The sequence below is a fragment of the Rhamphochromis sp. 'chilingali' genome (assembly GCF_963969265.1).
Source record: "Rhamphochromis sp. 'chilingali' genome assembly, chromosome: 12".
Taxonomy (NCBI): domain Eukaryota; kingdom Metazoa; phylum Chordata; class Actinopteri; order Cichliformes; family Cichlidae; genus Rhamphochromis; species Rhamphochromis sp. 'chilingali'.
The window spans coordinates 15,527,985-15,551,186 of record NC_137939.1 but is presented as its reverse complement, the minus strand read 5'-3'; the positions used below and the strand labels follow the sequence as shown (position 1 = coordinate 15,551,186).

The 23,202-nt window shown below is 39.3% G+C and overlaps 1 protein-coding gene across 1 annotated transcript in view; it reads left to right on the top strand.

The window, feature by feature from the left end:
• The window catches only part of klhdc8b (kelch domain containing 8B), a 273,153-nt gene that overhangs the window by 235,307 nt on the left and 14,644 nt on the right, over positions 1 to 23,202 (top strand). Inside the window, exon 5 of the mRNA XM_080898152.1 lies at positions 5,993 to 6,094. Coding sequence (XP_080754278.1) covers positions 5,993 to 6,094 — 102 coding nt within the window. The remainder of the gene's footprint in view (positions 1 to 5,992; positions 6,095 to 23,202) is intronic.

Below are 23,202 nucleotides of genomic sequence, written 5' to 3'. Positions count from 1 at the left end.
CAGGACACCGGCACTCGATACCTGTAGTTGCCTACCCCTGGTGTAGCTAGATATACGAATTTGTAGATATGAACAGCGGAAATCAGCTTCCTGAAAATGATGTCTGGACTCTCCCTTAGACATAGACAGAGGAGCTTGGTCATTGGGAAGGTAGTCGGAGTAGAGCTGCTTCTCCTTCAAATGGAAAGGAGCCAGTTGTGGTGGTATAGACATTTCACTAGGATGTGTCCTGGGTACCTCCAAGATGAGTTGTGAAGCCAGCATACCCTACCAGGAAGAGACTCCTAGCAGTCCTAGGACCCACTCAAGAGATTACATCTCTTGGCTGTCTTAAATGCCTAGGTCTTTCTTCAGAAAAGCTGGAGGAGGCAGCACCGGGTAGAGAGCTCTATGGATGCTGTGGGACTGTTGTGGCCGACATGCCTCAGCAACACTGTATCGAGGTGGAAGGCAGTACCCCCTCTTTAAGAATTGGAATGGAGATTGTCCACAATTTGCTATGTTCAACTAGGGTGATCATACATCAGCCAGGGAAGGTCTATGTCAAGATACTGGAGAGAGACTGCCTCTTTTAGTCAAAACTGACATTCTGGAACAATGGTGTGGTTTTCACCCAGATTCTAATTATACTGGACCAGCAAATGATCCTTTAACAGGACAATAAATGTTTAAACAGAGAATGTAGACAAGACACTCCTAAGAGAGGCAGAAAATATTGAACCTTGAGGAAAACTGTCTTAAGTTTGTAAAGACCTTAACTGACAATGACTGAATGAGACAGACTATAACAAGAAAACATGGCTGACGTTACTCAGGAAGTACAAGGCAACTTTTCTGTCAAACACAGAGGTTGCATGCGGTCAAAATATGTCTGCTAGTCTACATTAAAAATACCAATTGAAGAAGTTATTTCCATAATGTCAACTACACTTGTACTGATCCCCTATTTAAGAGACTTATAAACTGCAAGTCTTCTAAACTCACCATTGCACAGTGAGACAGAAATCCTCTAGATGGCTCATTTTCACAGGCGTAAATTAAGCCTAGTTTTAGATTCAACTTGTTTCAGAGGAGATAAATTAAAGGTTTCCTTTCAGTCTGGGACTAGGCTTAATCCTTGACTGTGGAACTGGTTGGATATCCTATTAAAATACATTTAAATGAACTAATCTTTTTCCTTGATGCATCTGTTTTTCTTTTATGACCCACTAAAATATGATGAAATATGTCTATAATTTATTTGCATTTCAGCTGGGTTTCATTTCTAAGTATCAACCAAGTTCAACTGGAGTGATAAGCTGAGATTGCAGTACAACAGTCATCACTGTCCAAAATCCATACAAAGTACTTGTATGGAAGCCCAGCTATTCATACAAAGCTGCAGTATTGTAGCAATGAACTGGCTTGGTTTGTAGCTCTGGTGTTTACTGTGGGGAGTTTAGTTTTACAATTCCTGCAGGATTTTGTGTAGATGTACCTTCTTGTCATCTGAAAAGGGGAGAACTGTGGCCATTATGAGATGCAGCAAATGTCAGTAAAGTCTATTGTTCTTAAAAAAGAAATGATTGCTGACTGGTGTCTGGAACAGTTTAGGATTTTGATGATATGCAGTGTAGCACTTTCATTTGTGCATGCAATATTAAACACATTCTTGGCTCCCAGGTTTTGATCCCAGAGAGGGGATGTTGTCATCACTACCTTGTTTTCTTGCCAATATTTTCCCATTTCTACCTTTTGATCGTGTTGAAAACAGGGTGAGAAAGGCTGTAATTTTACCCATTTACTGGAAATATGCTGTTGGTGAGATTGTAAATACAACAATGTCTTTGTGTGCATGTGTGCATCTATTTACAGACTTGTGGCTTATATGATTTGGGTGTGTGCGCGTGTATGTGCTTCTGCTCTCCACTTATATGCCTTTTCTAAGTATGCGTGCACCTGTCTTATTGAACATGGTGATGGGTACAGAGTGAAGTGTCTGGGAGGGTGAAACAGGAGAACGAAGAGGATTGATTTCGAGCTTTAAATAAACACACTCTCCTGTCCTCCAGCTGAGTCCACCAGACATATATCTGCCCCACATGCCACTCAACTCACCTCCTCTCACCACAGACAGAAAGTGTGTGTTTACAGCAGTCAGTTGATCCCGAACCACTTGGAGAAATGTTAGTCAAAGTAAAATATTGCTTTCTCCCTGCTTTTCTTTAATGTTTGCAGCTGGCTGCAGCCCTTCGAATTAATAATTTGTGCTGACAAATTGCAGCATTCCCTCCCCAAAGTGGCTCATTTGTCCTCTTAAAGGATAAAGCAGCAGTGAAAAATGCACCATGTGAGTTTTCCTTTTGGTATGTGAGAATGGTTCGCCCTGTCTCTTGGTAGCTCTCTGCATGACAAACTTTGTGAGAGGCTGTGTGAGAGAATATATTATGTGAGAACACACACAGGTGCCATCTCCTGTCTGCACACAAAGCATTGTTCAGTTTGATATGATAAAGGCGATGCAGTGGAAAACACTGAAAATTTGGTATTTTTATGTTTTGTTTTGTTTTTATTTTATACTCAAAGATTTATAAATGATTACCTATTGCACTGAAGCCCTTGTGGCTTACTTAAAGGTGATTTAAGAAATCCACAAAAGCTTGCAGATCTCCCATGGTTGAGCCACTAATGAATAAAGCACAACATAATAGAAAGTGCATGAAGTTATTGGTCTGAATGTTATTTCCTCCTAAAGTGACTAACATGGGACAGCTGCACTGTTTCTGATGAACTGTATTGGGGTTAAAGAAGCTAAGAAATTTAGAAAAAGGAAAAAAATGATGTGAGCTTAAACACTAGAACCAACATACCTGGTTCTTCAGCAGAGATTTTTACACAAATTCAAGTACATCAAAAGTGCTTCCTTCTAACTCTTGAGCCAGAGATGGTGGTGCTTTGGAGAGTTTGATACTCTCAGTAAGGTATCATTTTAAAATCTCCTGTATTCAGTTTATGAAACTTGGATGGACCCAATTCAAGAACTTTAAAACGACAAGTCAGCCACGTCATTATGAATGATCCATAACTTGGCAATGAGGTTTGTGGTAATTATTGTTGTTCTTTGAATCCAGGAGGATTGAACTCACTATTTGAATTCTGCCATCATCTGATGAAGAAGTTATCCAAATGATAACAGGATATGCGGCTGAGAACTTCCTCTAATATCAATTTTAGCCCCTGCTGGAGATCTTTCTAACCTCATACCACAGTCACAGCACTGATTTTTAGTTCCTTATTGTATAACATCAAGTTTTGGATTTATTATTTTTTTCCCATTGCTGTAACGCAGTCATTTCCTAATAAGGACAAATAAACTACTCCTTCCTCTTCCTCACATTTATAGGCACTGTAAAGAGCAAAGATTGTAAAAAGCAATTTCATTACCTCATGCAGTGATTAACCTTTCCCAGTGCTTCTGTTCCCAGGAAACCCTGTTCTTACCTCTTTTGCAATGTGTGCTCTCTGTCAAAATGACAGACCCTTGAACTTGAATTTAAATTTGGATTGTATCATGAGGCCGCTTCACTTTTTTCCTCCTGCACATGAACTAAAACCAGCTGACTGCGGCCGAATTGCGCAGAAAGGAAAACGCATTTTAGTTCAACATTACCCTAACTATAATGTTTAGTTCCCTAACATTTTTACATTACTGCATTACTGTATAATGTAATGTGATTACAGTAACATGTTACTTTGGAATGTGTTACACCCAACACTTTTCCAGTTATTGTAACATTCTCCCTCTTCTCCTTCATACTCTGAAAAGAGCTCAGAGAATTTATTTTGCACAACCCCATATTCACATTTTTGTGTTCTTTAAAAAATGCACTGAAGGACCCTTTCTTGATTATGGAACATGAAATCCTGACTGAGGACAGTTTTTAGTTACTGCATGGTGCTACATGGATCTCTGGATCCCATCTCGTCTGTTTTTCCTCAAAGATGGTCAAAACACACAATTATTTATCAGTGCATCAGAAATGCAAAGAAGCTAAAATGAATCTTAGATAGCTGAGAAAGACACAAAAGCATGGCCCTAGCTGTTTCTGTCAAATATCTACAAACAGAACTTGGATAAGAAGAGTGCAGCAAAAGTTCCATGCTTATTTGAATGCTCGGCTCTTCGCTCCTCTCCTCCCATATGTCAGGACAATATTTGCACATTATCTGGCCTTTTCGTTTTTCCAAAGCTTATTTAAGGCCCACACAAGAATTCAACTGCCCACCCGTTGATCTATCATGATCACTATCCTTCTACTATCATTCTTCTCATCGCAATACTGCCAGCATCGCTATGCTAGCCGTGATAAACATCATGATATTACATAAAGGTACTGAGTAGAACAGCACCTTGATTCCCATTTAACTGCTGTTGAGATTTTCACCAGGGGGTGCACAATTTGGTGATGGATAACATCTACCAGATAGTATCCATCTACCATTTACCATCGCAGTATATTACCGCTAATGCCAATGATTAGCTCATTAGCTAAAAAGAAGAAAAAAAGATATGGTAAAAATGTGGTCCTTTGTTCACTGGCTCACTTTAAAAGTAATTCTCTTAACCATTGCTTTATGGACAAATAAGTTAAACCTGCCACTTTTTTCCCCCTAAAAAACAAGTCTAAATGTCTAAACAGCCGTTAGACATTTCTCCACTCTTTCCACATTTCCACACCAACGCTGAAGAACTCAACATAACCTTTTTCATTGAAAAGGTCTATAGACAGGTCAGCTCAACTCACACGTAGAGACTTTGATCTGATTTTGGTCAAAATGCTGTTAAAGAGTTACGTTGGTTTGTTGAAGTCTTTGTTGTGAGTTTGTTAGATACCCATCACATCAAACAGCTGCAGAAACCACTGTGCATCTCTAAGATGAAAAAGTTCTACTTTACATGCAGTAATACTTATCTTATCTCACATAAAACACAATAAGACAACTTGCTGTGTATAGGTAAATACAATTGATTTGAATTGAATTAATAGTCTTTATTCATTTCAATGTATTAAAATATAGAGCAACTTTAATTGTTGTTCTTTTGTGTATTTTGCTGTATTTTATTGAATTTACAGCTCATCCCTCTCACAGAACCCTTGGCAAAGAGGACATGGAGAATGGGAAAGGAGTGTGTCACTACATGTGATACTCCATATATAGAGCTATAATGTGCTGCCGGGTTCTGAGTTTTAGACCTAAAAAGGAAAATGATGGCCATGGTGGGAGGGAGCTCCTGAGGCAGGGGTTGTACTAACAGAAACTTTCTATAATGTTTCTTGTTCCTTCTTTTCTATTATTTTTAATTCATTTTGGCTTTTTCTTTCTTTTTGCCCCCAAACAGCAGAAATGCAAGCAAAGCACAGTCTGACCTTTACAATTGTTACAATGACAAAGAAACTGAACCCTAATGCATAATACATTTGTCTTGACCTAAAGGAACAGTTAGTGGAAAATATTATAGGAAGTGTATTTATTTGTCTACTTAGTGTCTATATAAGTTAGGAACTAGGGCTGCTGGTAGGAAAACGAAATAGCTTTCTTCTTTCTTACAGTTTGTTGTGTCAGCTGCATATTTATGCACTGTTTAAATGGTATATGCTAAAGATAACATTTTTTATTCATTATGACGAGTACTTTTGTGCACTTTTTGGAAACAGGGATTGTGATAAAGTAATTTTTGTTTTCTATTTTTTATCTGCATTTGTATGACCACTGTTCACTCTGAGTTTAATGAGGTAATTGAAAGCACTGCAGTCACATTTATTAATGTAGTCATTTAAATTCTGAAGAACTTGACTGTTACCCAACACACCGAGAGCATCTTTGCTTGTGACCCCACATACTCAATATACCGTGTTTTTCTTTAAAATACTATGGCAGTGAAAACTGCTTTCTGTCGTGGATGACTGTGCTGAAAGATAACTGACAGTTTCTTGTGTTTTACCTCTGGCAGGTATTTGGATAAAACCCACTCGGATGTCCAGGATGAGGGAGAAGAGGGCTGACTTTGTGGCAGGATGCCTGGGTGGAAGAGTCATCATAGCTGGTGGTCTAGGTCAGCAGCTCTTTTCTATTTAATCCATTTTTCCTGCCTTCTGTTAATCAAGTACAGCACTGTGCCTCATTTCAAGAAGGAGAAGTAGAACAATGGGCAAAGAAACTTTATTTAATTTATATAACACAATTACGTAAAAATCACAAATGTAAGAAATAAAAAGACAAACATCACTGAATGTCTTTCAGTGGTGTGTGAATGTACTGTATACAGCCTGTGTCCTTGATCCTGTTGCCATTGAGCCGTTGCTCATGTTATGTTTTTTTCTGGTAGGGATAAAAATATTATTTTCCTTTTTTTAAAATTATTTAATACCATACAGACATAGCACCAAAATGATCTATTGTAGTGCAATGCATGCATCACAGACATCCAGATGAAGGAAGCCAACAGAACAGGCAGGCAGCCCAGTTGATATAGATGACTACCACCGGTGGGGATACAGGTCTCTGGAAGTGGATCCTATGCACTATTTGCTCCAAGAAGGTTGTGGTGAAAGCAGGTGATTCATCAAAGCACAAATACCTTTGTGTGTGTACCTCAAGTACAACATCTGAGTGATGCTGTACTTAGATGTTGTACTTGAGGTAAACAACAACATAATTTTTGCCTCATAACTTTTGCACTGTCCACTCCTGCTGTGACAAAACAAATTTCCCACGTGTGGGACTAATAAAGGTTATCTTATCTTATCTTATCTTATCTTATCTTAACATCAGAACATTGAGCACAATGGGGACACAGCCATCCTTCGATGGTTTTAACTAAAGCTGGCCAAACTTTTTAATGCTGGCATTAAATTGTTTGGTACTTGTAGGCTAATAATTTAGAAAGATTAAATCATTCAGCCTTTTTTATTTCTTGGTATGTTGTAGGTAAACCAAAAAATGTGAGAAGCACACTGAGACTCAGGAGCTTGACACTAGGATAGGGGATAACAGAAATAGAAACACACGACAGACCAGGAAGACAAAACAGACTGGACACGAAAGGGGAACAGACATGAAAGCAAGAAATAGCCAAACTAGAACATAAGAACCACACAGATGACAGGACCAAGAGTCAGAGCGAGAGCGAGAAAGGCAAACTTCGACAAACGTAAACATACATGACTGACTTAGGATGCTGAGGAGGACACACAGAGGAAAGACTAAGAGACTGGATATGAAAGGAAGCTAAATTAAACAAGAACTAAGATCTAGAAATTTAACAAAAGTATTAGCTGAAGAGCAGAATTTTAATATTCCACAAAAATGAAAAGCGTCTGGACTTCTTTAAGTTGCTTGAAGACATTTCACCTCTCATCCGAGAAGCTTCTTCAGTTCTAAGGGTCAAATGGTGGAGAGTCCCAGATTTAAACCCAGAGGGAGTTTCACCCCAAAAAAGGGACAAAAGGACCCCCTGATGATCCTCTACCTAATCACAAGAGCCAAGGTGTGAAAACAGGTGTGGGTCACAATCAGCCACTTGGGATCAGCGGGAAATCTACACCGTAGCTACATCATGACTCCAAACCCCTCTGAACGCCCTAACCTTAAAAAACAACTGCATATACATGCCGTGTGTTGTGATTGGCTTGTTCACCACTTTCGATTTCTCCTGTACATTTACACCTACTTTTTCCCTGCATTTCTTGAATAACAATTATCAATACCAATATAAGGAATAATAATGTATGTGAAAGAATTGGAAACATTTTTTCCTGACGTTCAATTTCCCCCTGACAACAGCAATAAGTGGGGAGCCAGGAGGGGGGGGAGCCCAGGTGGCTCCTCACCTGGACCATGCACCATGATGATCTAAAAGGCTTGTCAGTCACTTGCTTAGATGAGGTCAGACTCTACAAAGACTCCCCACAGAAGTGTAAATCAGGCCTTAGTGTGTCACTTGAGAATCTTTAGTGTTTGTAAAACTCGACTGGAGTAAACTAACAACATTCTCACAACAAAACGGACCACTATAGTCAAAAGAAGATTGATCATTCATCCAGCTGTTCCATGACATTTCACAGTACAGTTACTTTGGGAGCTTCACACCCTTCTTTGTACATATATGCAAAGCCAGAGGCTCACAGAGCAGCAAAAGCACAGATACCAGCATAGAACAGAGGTCATTTTAATAACACAAGACATTGATTGACATTAATTAAGCTGGATAAACCATTAAAGAAAAGGTTGGGGTGAAGGTGGCTTGCAGCTTTGGGGAACCCTGTGTTAGACAAGCTGTGGATTACCTAACACAAACCTCCTGTGGATGTTCAGCTGGATTCTTGTGAATGTGAAAGCCCTAGCATATGATAGTTTTCCCATTCAAACCACTTGTCACCTATGCTGTAGATGGGGCATTGTTAAGAAACCTCTGGCATCAACATAGAATTGTTTGAAGAATGTGATCATTCAGGAAAAAAACTGTGCATTGTTTTGCAACTTTCCTTCTAAAACAAACAAATAGAGTCAAACCATCTGTGATCCAGGTATAAGCACATAATTATCTCAGTATCTGGAACCCTTAAATTGCACCATGTAGAGCAAGGCCTTGGCTTGACTAATTGTTGTTATTTGTTTATTAAAGAGATCATCAGATGATAAAAGGCCTCAACATTTACACTGAACTTGTCAGAGCAGACCACAACTCTCATTTCTCATCAAGGCCACACACAGGCTCACAAACCAGCAAATTAATTTTCCATTAACTTTCCATTTTCTCCCTGACTGAGCTGCATTTGTTAAAGTAAATACAGTGTGAAGTGAAATTGAGCAATGCTACAAATTAATCACAGGTCAGCATTTTTCACAGTGACACGCTTGTTAAACAGATATTGACCCTCTTTTCTTTTGCACTTGCATGCATCCGCAAGAACAGCCTCGGTTATATATCCACAAAGCTGTATCAACACACGCAATCCGATGTAAAGCCCAGAGTTATAGAATGAAATCTGTTGATGCATTCAAAAGCTGTTTGTTCTTGTAAGACAACCTCAGCAGCAACACAGAGCAGGAAGTTACAGGAAGAGAAGAGTTATTTTTTTCATTACTATGAAATCAACACAGCTTAGCTCCAGCTTAAGCCTATTAGGTTAAATTTCCATCATGTTTATCCTCATCATTAATGTCCGAGAGAAAACATCTGACACATCTACAGTGTGAAAAGCTTGGGGAGAATAACACAATCCTTCTCAGCTTCCTCCTCTGCATGCTAACCGTTGCAATTCCCCTTTTGCAAATAGATTTGTCACTCTAAGTTACACTCTTACACAGCGGTCTCCAACCTTTTTTGCGCCACGGACCGGTTTATGCCCGACAATATTTTCACGGACCGGCCTTTAAGGTGTCGCGGATAAATACAACAAAATAAAACTAGTACCGGTACCAAAAAAAAGAAGATTTATTCATAACACACGTGAAAAGACCCAGGAAAACCGAATTAACGATAAAAACGATAACAAAATAACACTGAAAACCGATAAAAACCCTGAAAACCATACATTTCACACCTGAGCCTCAACTCTCGCGGCCCGGTACCAAATGACTCACGGACCGGTACCGGTCTGAGGCCCGGGGGTTGGGGACCGCTGCTCTAACACACTCTCTAGGCCTAAAAAACTTATGCAGTTTGTTTTTTTTGCCCCAGATCCAGAGTGGCAGTCAATGATGTGGCCTGACAGCTGTGCGTGTTTGTGTGTGTGTGTCAGACCATGTGAGAAAGAGAGGAAAACGTCAATCTTGTCCTGCTGAGAGAGACAGTTATGAAATTCAACAGCCAATGGAGAAAGAAAGGGAAAAGAGGATTGAGCTGGATGAAAGAAATAAATGTATGTGAGCGGGGGGAAAGAGGTAGACGTGTTGTATTTTCTTCTGTGGTAATGTCAGCTGTGAGCTTGGCTCGCCATCTAATCCATGATGATATTTTGGGCTTGTGAGTCATTTCTGGTTCATGGCACATTTCCCTCCCTCTGCCTGTTGACTAGGGAAATAAAAAAGGCAAACACATCCACGAAGGCATTCTTGAATGCAGCTAAATTGACGAAGGGTTAAGAAAGCAGAGATTTTGAAGATTCTCTGTGCAGACAATAGGTGGTGGTTCTACTGGGTTACTTCTAGGGGTGGGGGAAAAAATCGATACTGTGTAGTATCGTGATATTTTGTTTGCTAATAATGTATCGATACAGGGACAGCAGAAATCGATATTTTGTTACAAAAAAGGTTTTTGTGCTCTGACTTCAGAGCATGTTGATCCTTTTTCTGAGCAAGAATCCTGACATTCCTTCACTGTCCAAATGTGTTTAACTTTTTTTTGGCAGCAATAAACATGACAGTTTACTTATTTTAATTTAAGACATGTTTTATTTTAATTAAGTTTAAAACTTTTTTATTTAATGTAAAATTATATTTTGTTTTTGAACTTTCAAATTCTTCAGTTGCTGAAGGGGCTGCATAAGGTTTCACAAATTGCATAGTTCAGAATAGCTATAATTGTACCAGATGGTTGCATTCAGTTAAGTTGGACTAGACTGTAATACAAACCATTCAGTTTGTCAACAATAAAACTGACTGAAATGAGAGAAAGACTGAGTGCGAGACTTTGATATTAGATAAAATGAATATTGATAAAGTTTACCTTTATGTACAGAATCTGAATATCGCAAAATATTTTTAAAAATTGCAATAATATCGTATCGTGCGTTAAGTATTGTGATAATATCATATCGTGGGATGTATGGTGATTCCCACTTCTAGTTACTTCTATGCTGACATGGGTAATGACAGTGTGCCCTGAAGGTCAGTATTGGGAGGAATGATCTGCTAATCAGCTGAACTCAGAAAGTGTTCTGTTATTGGACTTCATCGATTGTTTACAATGAATCCCGTGTTCGAATGTAAGCGTGGCCAGAAAGGTCTCTGTGTCTCCACTTAGACTCCTGCTATCTGTGATCTGAACCTGGATAATCAGTAGAAAAATGGTTGGATGGATGGGCAACACCATCATGTAGAATTCAGCTTCGAAAACACACAAAAGCGAGCAACTCCAAGCTCAAGTCTGCTCTTATTGGCATCCATTATCCATATTATAAAGTTCTAAACTTCAAACAAACTTCAAATATACATACAAATAAGCCATATAGAAAGTATATGGTTGCACCACTGTGGTTTGCCTTTCTGTTTGGAGTTTAGATGTTCTCTCTGTGCTTGTGTAAGTTTTGTCCTTTGCCTCAGGCTTTTCACCCACAGTCCTAAGAAATGCATGTTAGATTAATTGATGACGGATAGATAAATTGTTTGAAGTGTATAGGACTTAAACACTGTATGAATGTTTTGCTAAAATGTGATCTGTAATCTAAAATGCTGCTCAATAAGACTTGAAAAGCAATATATAAAAAGTATATATTTGCAAAGACATTACGTTGAGCTGTATATCAGTAATGTCACAGTACAGTAACGAGCAAACTTTAGTGTCATTTTAGCATCACTTTAGTAAGCGATGCAGAAAATGTCTTATTCTGCTTTTATGCTTACTCCTCATTTGCTTCCACGCCTGCTGGAATTTCAACATATTCAACACAAATTAGAAAATTGATTACGCTCAAGTCCTCTGATTAAAATCACTGAGCTGGGCCTCTACACCATGTTTGTATTGTTGTTTGTATTAGATGATTTTTTATGCAATTATCTGACAAATAAAATGCAATGTTGTGTGATACAGACCACAGTTTAATTCTGGTGAGTGAAATTCTAGTGTTAGTCTGCCACTGTGTATTCATCAGCAGACATATGTGATGTACTTATAGAGTTTTTGGATATAGCTTGCTGACCAAGGTCTAAATACAGTCAATTTTGCATCCAAAAACTGAATATGGTGGCAGCCAAATATATAGTATGAGTTTTCAAAATGCAATGTCAGAAACCATTGGGCAATTTTACATCTATTTTACATCCATCTTCTATACAGTACCATATTGCAACAGCTATATTTAGCTTGTTGTCTTGGATTTTTTAACTAATGTGTAAATTCAATTGACAGAAAAATATTTAGAAACTAAACATTAAAGACAAGCACAGTGGGCCAACTAGACATTACAAGAGCTGCTCAACCATAAAAGTCCATGTCATGAAGCTCCAGCTGCTCAGTTTTTGTGTCAACCCTGCTTCATAACTTCACATGGCCTGTCACTTCATGATTACTGTGTTTCCTAAACACTTCCACTTTGCAATAATACCACTTAACTATGGAATAGAAATTTCATGAACTGATTTGTTGCTATCGTGGCATCCTTTTACAGTACCCTACTTGAATTTTGCAAGCTCTTTAGAACTTGTTCTTCATTGACAAATGTTTGTAGAGAAACACCAGTCTCTAAGAGATTGCATCAGAAAGGGCATAAAACCCTTGTGACAAGGGAGAAGCTAAAAGTAGCTTTCAAATTTTAATTTTAGCATGTAGTTTACAGTATTTGTATAGGTAAAAAAAAAATGTAAGTAAACGCTGAAGCAAATAATCAGTTCAGCACTGCTCTCCTCTCTGTCACTCATATTAAAATGTCAGTTATCACTATTGGCATCTGGAATACATCAGCATATCTGTCTTCATGTATGAGGTTTTGTTACCTAAGCTACAGATATTTAATATCTGTAGTCAAGATCAAAGTGAACCATGATAATAGACACAGGACAGGTTTTCACTCAACGTCACACCACCTCTGAAATGGCCGGAACTAGTTTCCAGTATTTTCCACCTACCTATAGTCCTCCCTTAGAAAGGATGTTACAGTTAAAGTAATTTTAAGACTACTTGTTTGGTTTTTGGGGGTGAGTTTTTCTTAGGTTTTTCTTGGAAGGAATACATACATGGATCTTATCCGGTTGTTCAGTCTAACGTCACTGGCCGTGTCTGGACCTAAACTCCGCTGCAGGTCCATATATCAAACGATCACTATGGCATTACTGAGAGTTGAAAAACTGTCTAAAGTCTTTCATCTTTAATAAAATGATCAGCGTTCTGCTCTACCAGGTGTAACAATTGAGTTTAACATCCAGGCATCCATGAAAACTGAATTTATGACATTTAACGGAGTTAGAAGTTAGCAGGGAGTTAGCTCGCTAGCTTCTATCTAAATACAATATAGCATGTCCTGACTGCGGGGTTTTGGAAACAAATTAAAACGTACAGCTCCGTTATCACTTCCAACATAAATGAAGACAGAAAACTAAACAGCAGTGACGTTTGTAGGGTTACTGAAGTTGGGCTAGCTGGTATATAATGATGTGCTACGTGACCTAGCGACACAGCTATGTTAGCATAATATAAACAAGCTAACTTTTTTTCCACTCGATAAAAGTTAACGTGAGTGTTCTCGGTGGTCAGGAAGAAATGTAATCGGATGGCAGGATGCTGTAAAAGGACCAAACTTCAGCCAGGAGAACAACTGAGATAATCCATCCACAATACGAGGTTAGTCATTCATATACTGCTGCATGGGCTGGGCTGTAGTTACATCCTAAGGTTTTAAAAACTGAGCTTAAATAAATGATTAGTGGTAACAAAAGCCGAGAGAGGTCAACAGTGATCACTGACTGTTTTAGGAGCTTTTTGAGATCAAATAGAAGAAAATACATAACATTAAACATGTTAACAACACAAAAGCCATATTAAACGCAGACTACTTTAGGCCCGGAAGTAGGATTTGTCGTGTCATCCCTGAACAACCGAATAAATACTTCTTACATGAATCAAGCTCAATTTGTCTTTACAAAAATGAAGTCACAAAGCTGGAAGAACTTAACTAGACTTTTGTAATACTACAACTATTAACTAGTTGTTCCTCTATTAAAAGGGGGCGACCCAGCAGTGTTAACTAATTACAGACCAATATCTAATCTATCTGTGCTGGCCAAAGTTCTTGAAGCTCTTGTGTGTGAGCAGTTAAAGGAGTTTTTGCACATCAATGCCATTTTATCTGAATATCAATCAGGCTTTAGGAAGAATCACAGTACTATCACAGCTGCAATTAGAGTGGTAAATGATATTACTATTGCACTTGATAAAAAACAACACTGTGCATCCCTTTTTATTGATTTGTCAAAAGCATTTGACACTGTTGATCATTGTATTTTAAAACTTAGACTCTTCCAGTCAGGACTCTCTGAGAGAGCAGTGGCATGGTTCTCAAACTACCTCAGTAACAGGACTCAGTGCATTAAATCTGACGGTCTATGTTCTGACTTTGTTACAGTGCACAGCGGAGTGCCACAGGGTTCTGTATTAGGTCCCCTTCTATTTATCATTTACGTAAACAATCTTAGTCTACATGTGCCAGATGCAAACTTGCACTTCTATGCTGATGATACAGTTATTTACAGCTGTGGTTCAACTCTTGTCCAAGCCATCGACTCCTTGCAGAAAGCCTTTTCTGCTGTCCAGCACTCATTACATCAGCTTAAACTTGTTCTCAACGCAGACAAAACAAAGCTCATGTTGTTTTCTAAATCAAGGAGACGAGCCCAAACAATCCCATCAGTAACCACTCTTGAAGGTAATAAAATAGAGTTGGTTCACACCTATAAATATCTGGGAATCTTAATTGATGACTCGCTTACCTTCAAACCACATGTAGAGAATCTTGTGAAAAACCTGAAGTTAAAACTGAGATTTTATTTTCAAAATAAGTTGTGTTTCTCTTTTAATACAAAGAAGCGGCTTGTTGCTGCAACATTCTTGCCTGTGCTGGATTATGGTGATATTCTATATATGAATGCTTCTGCTCAATGTCTTCGAATGGTTGATTCTGTGTATCATGCTTCTCTGAGGTTCATCACTAACTGTAAATTTCAGACTCACCACTGTGAGTTATACTCTCAGGTAGGATGGCCTGCTTTGGTAAGTCGGAGGAACTCTCATTTATACAGTTTTATATATAAGGCGATACTTGGGTTGCTGCCTTCTTATATATGTTCCCTGCTTGTAATGAAACATGCTGGTCGGTATTCTCTTCGTCCGCATGGTTACTTGTTGCTTTCTGTTCCATTTGCCCGAACTGAACTTGGTAAAAGAGCTTTTGTCCATTTAGCACCCTCGGCCTGGAACAAACTGCAGAAGGAATGGAAAATGACTGAATTCATTTCATTAAGTGATTTTAAATCTAAACTACGAATCCTTGAGGCCAAGTCCATAACATGCAACTGTTTCAATTAGATTGATTGTCATTTTAACTGACTTTTTATTTTATTTGAATTTTATTGAATTTTATTTTTATTTTATTTGTATTCTTTCACTTATTGTTGCATGTGTGTTGTTGCTGCCTGTATTTGAGTAATTTCTGTAACTGTGAGACATCTGCTGCTGCCTATCTTGGCCAGGTCTCCCTTGAAAAAGAGGTTTTTAATCTCAATGGGATCTTCCTGGTTAAATAAAGGTTAATAATAATAATAATAGAAACCGAAAATTTCAGAAGAAATTTTAAGTGTGCCTATGCTACTGCCAATGAGTGTAGTTTGCCTTTAATGTGGTGCAATTAGTGCAGGTTGCCATTTATAACACTAGGGGGAGCAATATGCAACATGAGCATAGTTTGCTATTTATACCACAAGAGGGAGGGAAATTGAATACAGCTGATTTTCAAGTTAAAGAAAAGTAAGCTGTATTGTGATCTCTGCTATATGCAGTGCAGCATACAGAGATGAGAGAAAGATGCTCCAGTTACACCATTACAAAAGAAGTTAATAGCTATAAAAGAAATTATGTTTAAGTCTGAGGTGTTCAAGAGAAGTTACAATTTAGATTTTACAGTTTTGAGTCGTTTAAAGTGAACAGTTTAACAGATTGTAAACCAAAGTAAGTTTTCTTGGTAGAAAAAAAGTCCATTAAGTGGTATTCATTTTGTATTTCAAAGGTATTTTAATGTGAAAAGGGAAAATTATGCAAATTATGAAATTTCCCCTTGTGGGACTAATAAAGGTGTCTTATCGTATTCAAACTATATTTTGTACAAATACCATTTACAATAATGTATTCCATTTAAACATGATATTTAGATTGTGGTAAACACCAAAGCAATATAAAATAAGGAAAAAGGAAACCATTCAAGTAACTTTATATTATGAACCGAAGAGTAAGGCAAAAGTATAAATGAAAAGCATACAAGCATTAATATATATAGATAAACCCAACAATCATATGACCCCCTATGAGCAAGCACTTTGGCGACAGTGGGAAGGAAAAACTCCCTTTTGACAGGAAGAAACCTCCGGCAGAACCAGGCTCAGGGAGGGGCAGTCATCTGCCGCGACCGGTTGGGGTGAGATGTAATCAAATCAAAAACTGTCCACAGAGCTACAGGGGGCACACTGGGATCGCAACAGCAGCCATAGAGGGAGACAGATTAGGATGTTCTTTCCAGTACTGAAGTGGGTCGCTTTTCTTATGTGTGCGTTTTTCTCTGAGAGGTAGGTCTCCACTTTAGTTTCTGCTGATGAGGCACTCACGGATACTTCTGGATAAGGGTCATTTGGAAGCAAGAGGTTGGCTGACTTTGCGAAAACAGCTAGAAACAGATAAAAGCAAAACACAATTTAAAACAATAAAACGAGACATCACAAAGCGCAGGTCTTCAGTTAGTGAACTGGCAAGTCATGAAGTTCTAATAAATAATTGCAAAAACAAATGTAACTTTAGAACTAAATTACCCAAAACTAAATTAAAAAGTAAAAAAACAAATTGGCTTAATACTGGTGTCTTTTGATCACTTGACTGTATGTAAACCTGTTGAACAAAAGGTGCATTTTAATTTCACTATACCTGCCCATCCTTGTAGCTGGTTTCTAGAAGAGTGGCACAGTTTCAACATCAGTGTAGGGCTTCTCCACTGCCTTCACTGGACAGAACACATCTGAGGAGTTATGAATGAATGGATGACTTAATGGATGAATGAGATTATAGTTTATTTCAAACAATATCAATATCAAATGGTACAATATAAAGAAAGAAACAAAAATACAATTATCTGTTATGGCAGGGATCCCATCAGGTGCAGTTGCAGTTTTTCTGTTCACGTTTCTGGTCAGCTCTTCAATGGATGACAGCACACCAGCAGTCTTATCTATGAGCTCCCACTGGTGAGCTGTCAGTGTTGCTGGTAGAGTGTGCTCAGTCGCAAAGACATGAAGATCACGTTTTTGTTGCAGTAGGCTTCGCACCACGTAGAGGCTGGTGTTCTGTTGTGTCTGCGTATAAGAGAACATGATTGACTTTATTTTTCAACAAATTCGGTTCAGAGTGTATAGGAATTAATAAAATAGTAGTACATTAAAGAATGTTACAAGAGGACTCACCTGTACTTCTTGTTGTAGATGCTGATATCCATATTTAGGTCCATCTGTATGACTTCTAGGCGAGAGTAGGCCAATAGGGAGTGACACTTGGCAAGTCCATATCCCTCATACCCTTGCAGTCATTTTGTGTTAGTGAATAACACAATAAATGGGGTTATGATAACTGTGATATGTATTCAGAACACCTGATTGGAGGCAGGCGTATGGCTGTGATATGTAAATGTGATCAATCAATGTGTTTTTCGGTAGTTGCAGCAGTAATCAGTTGTGCATATCCTCTTGACTGCAACAGTTCTTGGATGGGTTTTTTTCCTCTGCTCATAAGGTCCTCATTGAAGTCTCCACAAACAATAATTGGTTGGTGATTCATCATTTCCAACGAGTCCAAAAGACATTGCATTTGTGGTAAAAACCTCACATGGCTGTAATTTGGTGGCCTGTATACAGTTGCTATCAAAGCTGTGACTGGCTTTGAATTTGACAACAACAAATTCAAGGTCAGTCACATTTTGCAGGTATTTTCGGGACTCTGCTGTAAGAATTGTGTTGTAGTAAATTGCAACTCCACCGCCATTTACCTTTGCCATGTCTGTATGATTTGTGTAAGAGACGTGTCTGTTGCGTGTGGCCATGTTGTATTGTTCCAGCTGGAAGCGGGGAGAAACCGATGATCCAGACAAGTGTGTTTCTGTTATACATAAAACATCAGCAAGGCTGAGTTCATGGTGGCATCTCATGTCCTCCATGTGAGTTGGGAGACCTTGTGCATTATGATGGATAATTGTCAACGTGGGGACTGTGGGATCTACTGATTTTAAGAATTGCAACAGTGGTCTTGCATTCTCAAATGATGCATGTCTCATATTTTTGAGTGCATCTGTGATGGCAGGATCAGCATAGATTTTCTTTTCATCAAAGTCTGTGATGTACAGTCCTTTAAGTGAGGTTGTGCGGCTGACTGCAACATAGGCCATTCCAGGTTCAAAAACACGCTTCAAGCATACTACTGCTGATTCCATTGTCATGCCTTGTACTTTGGGAGCTGTACATGCAAAGGCCAACTTCATTGGAAATTGCCTGCGAACCACTCCTTTTTTACTTGTGCATTCTTCACATTTCTCAATATACACAAGATTGTCTGAGGATCCTTGTATTTTTCTGCGAAGTTTTTGCCCAGAATTTTCATTGTCCAGCGTGAGTCCAATGAGATTCACAGTTTTTGGTCCATCCTGTGTGGCTGTCACAATGTTCGTGATTGTTCCAAATGTCCCATTAACAAGCCCATCTTCAACATCCAAATTTCTGATAATCATAACACGCACTCCAGGTGCAGCTTGTATGTTATCAGGTAAATCTCCTTTGTTGCCTTTCATCATTTCTGCCAGGAGGACCATCTCACCCGTTCGTGGGTCTTTTCTGTAGTCTTCTGCCTGAATATTTATGATATCAGAATGAAGAGCAGTTACAGTTGCTGAATTGTGTTTGTCGACCTCTTTGTTTGTAGCATAAATGTGTAATACATTAGATGGACAGTCTTTTATGTCATGGATAGCCTGTGTGAGCAAGGCTTTGTCATCGGCTTCAAGAGAGTCTGTTTTTTGCTTCACTCTTATCCTGTTCAGAACTTCAGCAAAAGAATGATCATCTTTCTGTCACATGATTTCTGTCAGGTTGACCATGTGGAAATAGTCTTTCCAGAGATCAAGGACATTGTCCTCGTACACACAGAGTGGTTTGGCTTTTTCAAGGGGTAGAAGCTGGTAAAAGTCTCCTACTGCAAGGATAGACATCCCACCAAAAGGTTTCTTGTTTCCTTTGATCTGCTGAAGTCTCCAGTGGATGTAGGCAAAAAGGTCTTTAGAAACCATAGATATCTCATCAATGATCAGAATCTCTGCATTTGAAAGTGAAGCTCTCACTTCATCCAGTGCATTCCCCAGTCCCTGATAAGGCGGTTTTAAAGATCTTGGCAGCTTTAGCAGAGAGTGCAGTGTTTTCCCAGATATGTTAAAAGCTGCAGTGCCAGTAAATGCAGTCAGCAGTACTGCAGGGTAGGACATGTCTGCTTGGTCTCGGAATCTGGGGAGTTGGTGCAAAATCTTTGTTGCCTCCTCATATATGCACTTGATAACATGTGATTTTCCACAGCCAGCTCCTCCAGAGACAAAATAAAAGAACTGCTCAGGACAGTGACCCCACACAAGTTTGAAACACCACTCATGCACTGCGTAGAATATGGATGCTTGGGTTTCATTCAGACTTTGGTACATTTTTCTGACAAAGTCTGGGCTTAGCTTTGGTGCTACGATTGCTGGCATGGTTCCACTGCTGCTACCACTGACTTGGTAGTCAGGAATAATGTCCATTTCATTTTCGTCAGTGTCATGTCTGGATTGTCGTTGGGCCACACACTCTAAACGATCTACTTCAACCTCAGGTGCAAAGGTGTTCCATGCATTGATAAGTGGGCCTTGTTGTTCAATCTGTTCCAGTGCCCTTTCCATTGTTTTGCCATGGCCTTCATAACGCTTTTTGTTAAAGGTAACAATTGGCCGTACTGCAAAACCATGTTTTCGTCCACTTTTGTAGAACTGCTCGGATGTGGGGTATTCTGTGTTTTTAAGGTCATCATTTGATCGATGTGGATAATAAAGTTTTAGTAGTCTGCTATAAAACTTTTCTGGTTGTTTCTTTTCTGAGAACCGAGGATATCTGATTATTGCAGGTTTCCCTCTTGTTCTTTTTTGAATATAACCCATGTTATTCAAAAGGGGATGGCATTTTTGGACTCTGTTTGACGGCCGTAGAGAATCCTGTACTCTGAAGCAAATTCACCCAAACACATTCTTTCAAAGTCAGGTGTTCTAGGTCTGTTTGCATATTTTTCTGGCAATCCGGACATCCACACATTTTCATCATCTGGTGCCATGCTCTGCAACCTGCTCATCGGGAGACTCATTTTCAGGGCATCATCATCAGTCTATATGAAGACCACACTGCGTGAACACTTTTTAGTGGCAGGCTGCATGTCCTTGCCACGGATTCTTGGGCACTGACTTCTCTGTGTTTAGCATATGCCTGCATTATCTGTTTCATTTCATCTCTTTCATTGACATTGGACTTTTTTACTTCCTGGATGACGCCATTAAGAAATTGTGTCATCTCAAATTCGGGTTTAGAGACATAAGACATCATGTACATCAGGCAGCTGTAGTCATCAATGACATATTGGATGTCCATGTTGGCATTCCAGGCCCTCAGCAGATCTGCATTGTATGCATTCACCCAGCAGTCATTAGGTTCACGCTTTAAGAGGATGACATGACCATTGCTTAAATTGAAGACACAATCCAAGTATTGTTCATAAGTTAATTTGCATTTGTGAAGCAGCTCAGACAAGTCTTCAAACGAGGAATTTGGGTCGCAGAGCAAATCTCTCAATGGCTGGAGTTTTTCTTTGGCCTCTTTCTTTTTTTTTGCGAGAGCCATTCGTCTGTTCTTTTGCTTTTCATTTGTGCCTTTCTCCTTACTTGTGCTATGCTGCTTATCATTGTGATCATCATCATCATCATCTGGGCTTGGGAAAGTGATCATTGTTTGGTCTACGGGTAGTTTGGGGAACCCAAACCTACATGACACATTACCTTTTTTACAGGATCTGGAGTGATTTCTGCTGTGGACTTGAACCTCGGACACAATTTTGTGAAGTTCAGGATCGGCATTTTGGTCAGGCATCTTACATGTTATGTACTTGTCAATAAATTTGTACACGTGGTCTTCAAGGTCGCTTCCAAATTCAGGTGCATCTTTGACCCAAACCAGTAAATGGATATGAGGGCTACCTCTGGCCTGAAACTCCACTCGATAAAAGTAATCTTCTACTTCACCGATGGGCTGTGCTGGGGACAGGATCAGTGTTGTCATTAGTGCATCGACTCTTTTTTCAAACAATCGCATCACAGTCACAGGGTTGCTTCGGAGAATTTCACACTTTGTGTTCCAGTCAAGTTGTGAAAAATCCACCTGTTCACCTTGTTGAGTTTTTATGACCTCAACAACCTCAGGCCATCTCATTTCAGCAGCTGAAAATGTCAGGAAAAAAGTTGGCTTTCCTAACTGTCTGACCATAGCATGTAGGTCTTTCAGTGCCTTCTCCCAATAGGCTGGAGTACCTCTCAGAGGTTTCATGAAGCGTGTTGCGTCTTTGTTATTTATCAGTTTCTCCACTTCGTCTTTATTTTGAAGCATTCTGTTAGAAATTTTACGCCCATCCTTGGTGATTGCCTTTCCTTTGCGCAATTGGATGGACATGCTGTTTGAAGCCATGTGTGTTTCTGTTACAAACTGTGCAAAGAATAGGTAGCTTTGGTCAGTTGCAAACCGTGTGTCTGCAGAGAACAGCCGTGTATTAAAATACATGCTTGGGGAAAGTTTAACTTGTCTGGCTTCATCTAATGTGTTCTGTCCAGTTGGGAACTGCACAGGAAAGGCCATGGCTTCAAGTTTAGGAACAGAGAAGAAGCCAACAGGTCTATTTCCTTGCGCGGGTGCAGTGCTAAATATTCCTTCACCATATGATAAAATGTCCTGTGCTATATCTGGTGGTTGCATACAGGTGTCTAGAACAAGACCAGGTCGAAGTTCTTCCTTTTCTTTCTCCATATCTTGTAAGGGCTCTTCATTTGACTGTTCAGGCTCCATTAGTTGGTTTACATCATGACATGGCTCAAGCAGTCCAGCTGTTGTATCCTCAGTGGTTCTTCTTTCTGGTACAATTTGCTGGTCGAAATTTCTGGGCAGTGCATCTTGAATATCTGCATCAGCAGTGTCATGTTCCGTCTCGATTATCTGATTACTTGTGGGATCAGCAAAAGTAGCTTCATCATCAATAGATACATCTTTGTATTCTGAATGCATCTCTTTTAGCTTTGATAATCCTGCTAACACATTCTTCATGTTTACAGTGTAGAAGTGTTGGTAACCTTTGAATCTGATGTGTCTCTTCAGTTGTACCTGCAGGAGCTGGGCTTCACTGTTAGGTCTGGGAAGACAGTTTACTGTGGTTTCCACATCCGATGGTACACAAACAACAGCCCCATGTACGGCTCTTTGCTGTCCTTTTGGTAATGCAATGATTTTTGCAAACGGGAGAATTTTAGCAGTCAGTTGTCGTTCTAGTACATTTAATCGACTCAGTTCAATTGGAATGGTTGCTAGTGCTAAATTGTTTGCTACTGCGACGGATGGCATCTTGCCTCTTTGTAGGTGGTTGTCACAGTTGTAGCAAATCCACTCTTCCATTCTTTGTTTTGGGAAAGTACAATTAGCTGAGCATTCCCTGTCACAAACATGGACAAATTTTCCTGTCAAGCAAGTGGCAACAATGTTACTATTAGTAACATACTTTGATCTTTTGCAGTGTTTAACTTGATTAGGAAACAGAGTTCTGTGGCACACTGTACAGACATGGGTGGGTCCTAACTGAATGGCTTCACGGAAAGCTAATGTGGCTGCTTGTATCACACTGTTCACTACAAGCTGGGGCTGTGCTTCAGACTGTGGACCCTGCTGGAACTGTGTTACTAGTCGTCTGTATTTCTTCTTTATTCTCTGTGCACACAACTTTTTATAAATGGCAAAAGATGCAGTGGTAGCCATTTTGTGTCTCTGGTACTGGGCACAGCGCTGTATATGGTGCAGTCTGAATTGTGAGTCATTGTGATACCTGTCATAAATTGATTTTCTCTGTTTGTGCCTGTAGTTTGGATCAGATGCATATTTTGTTCT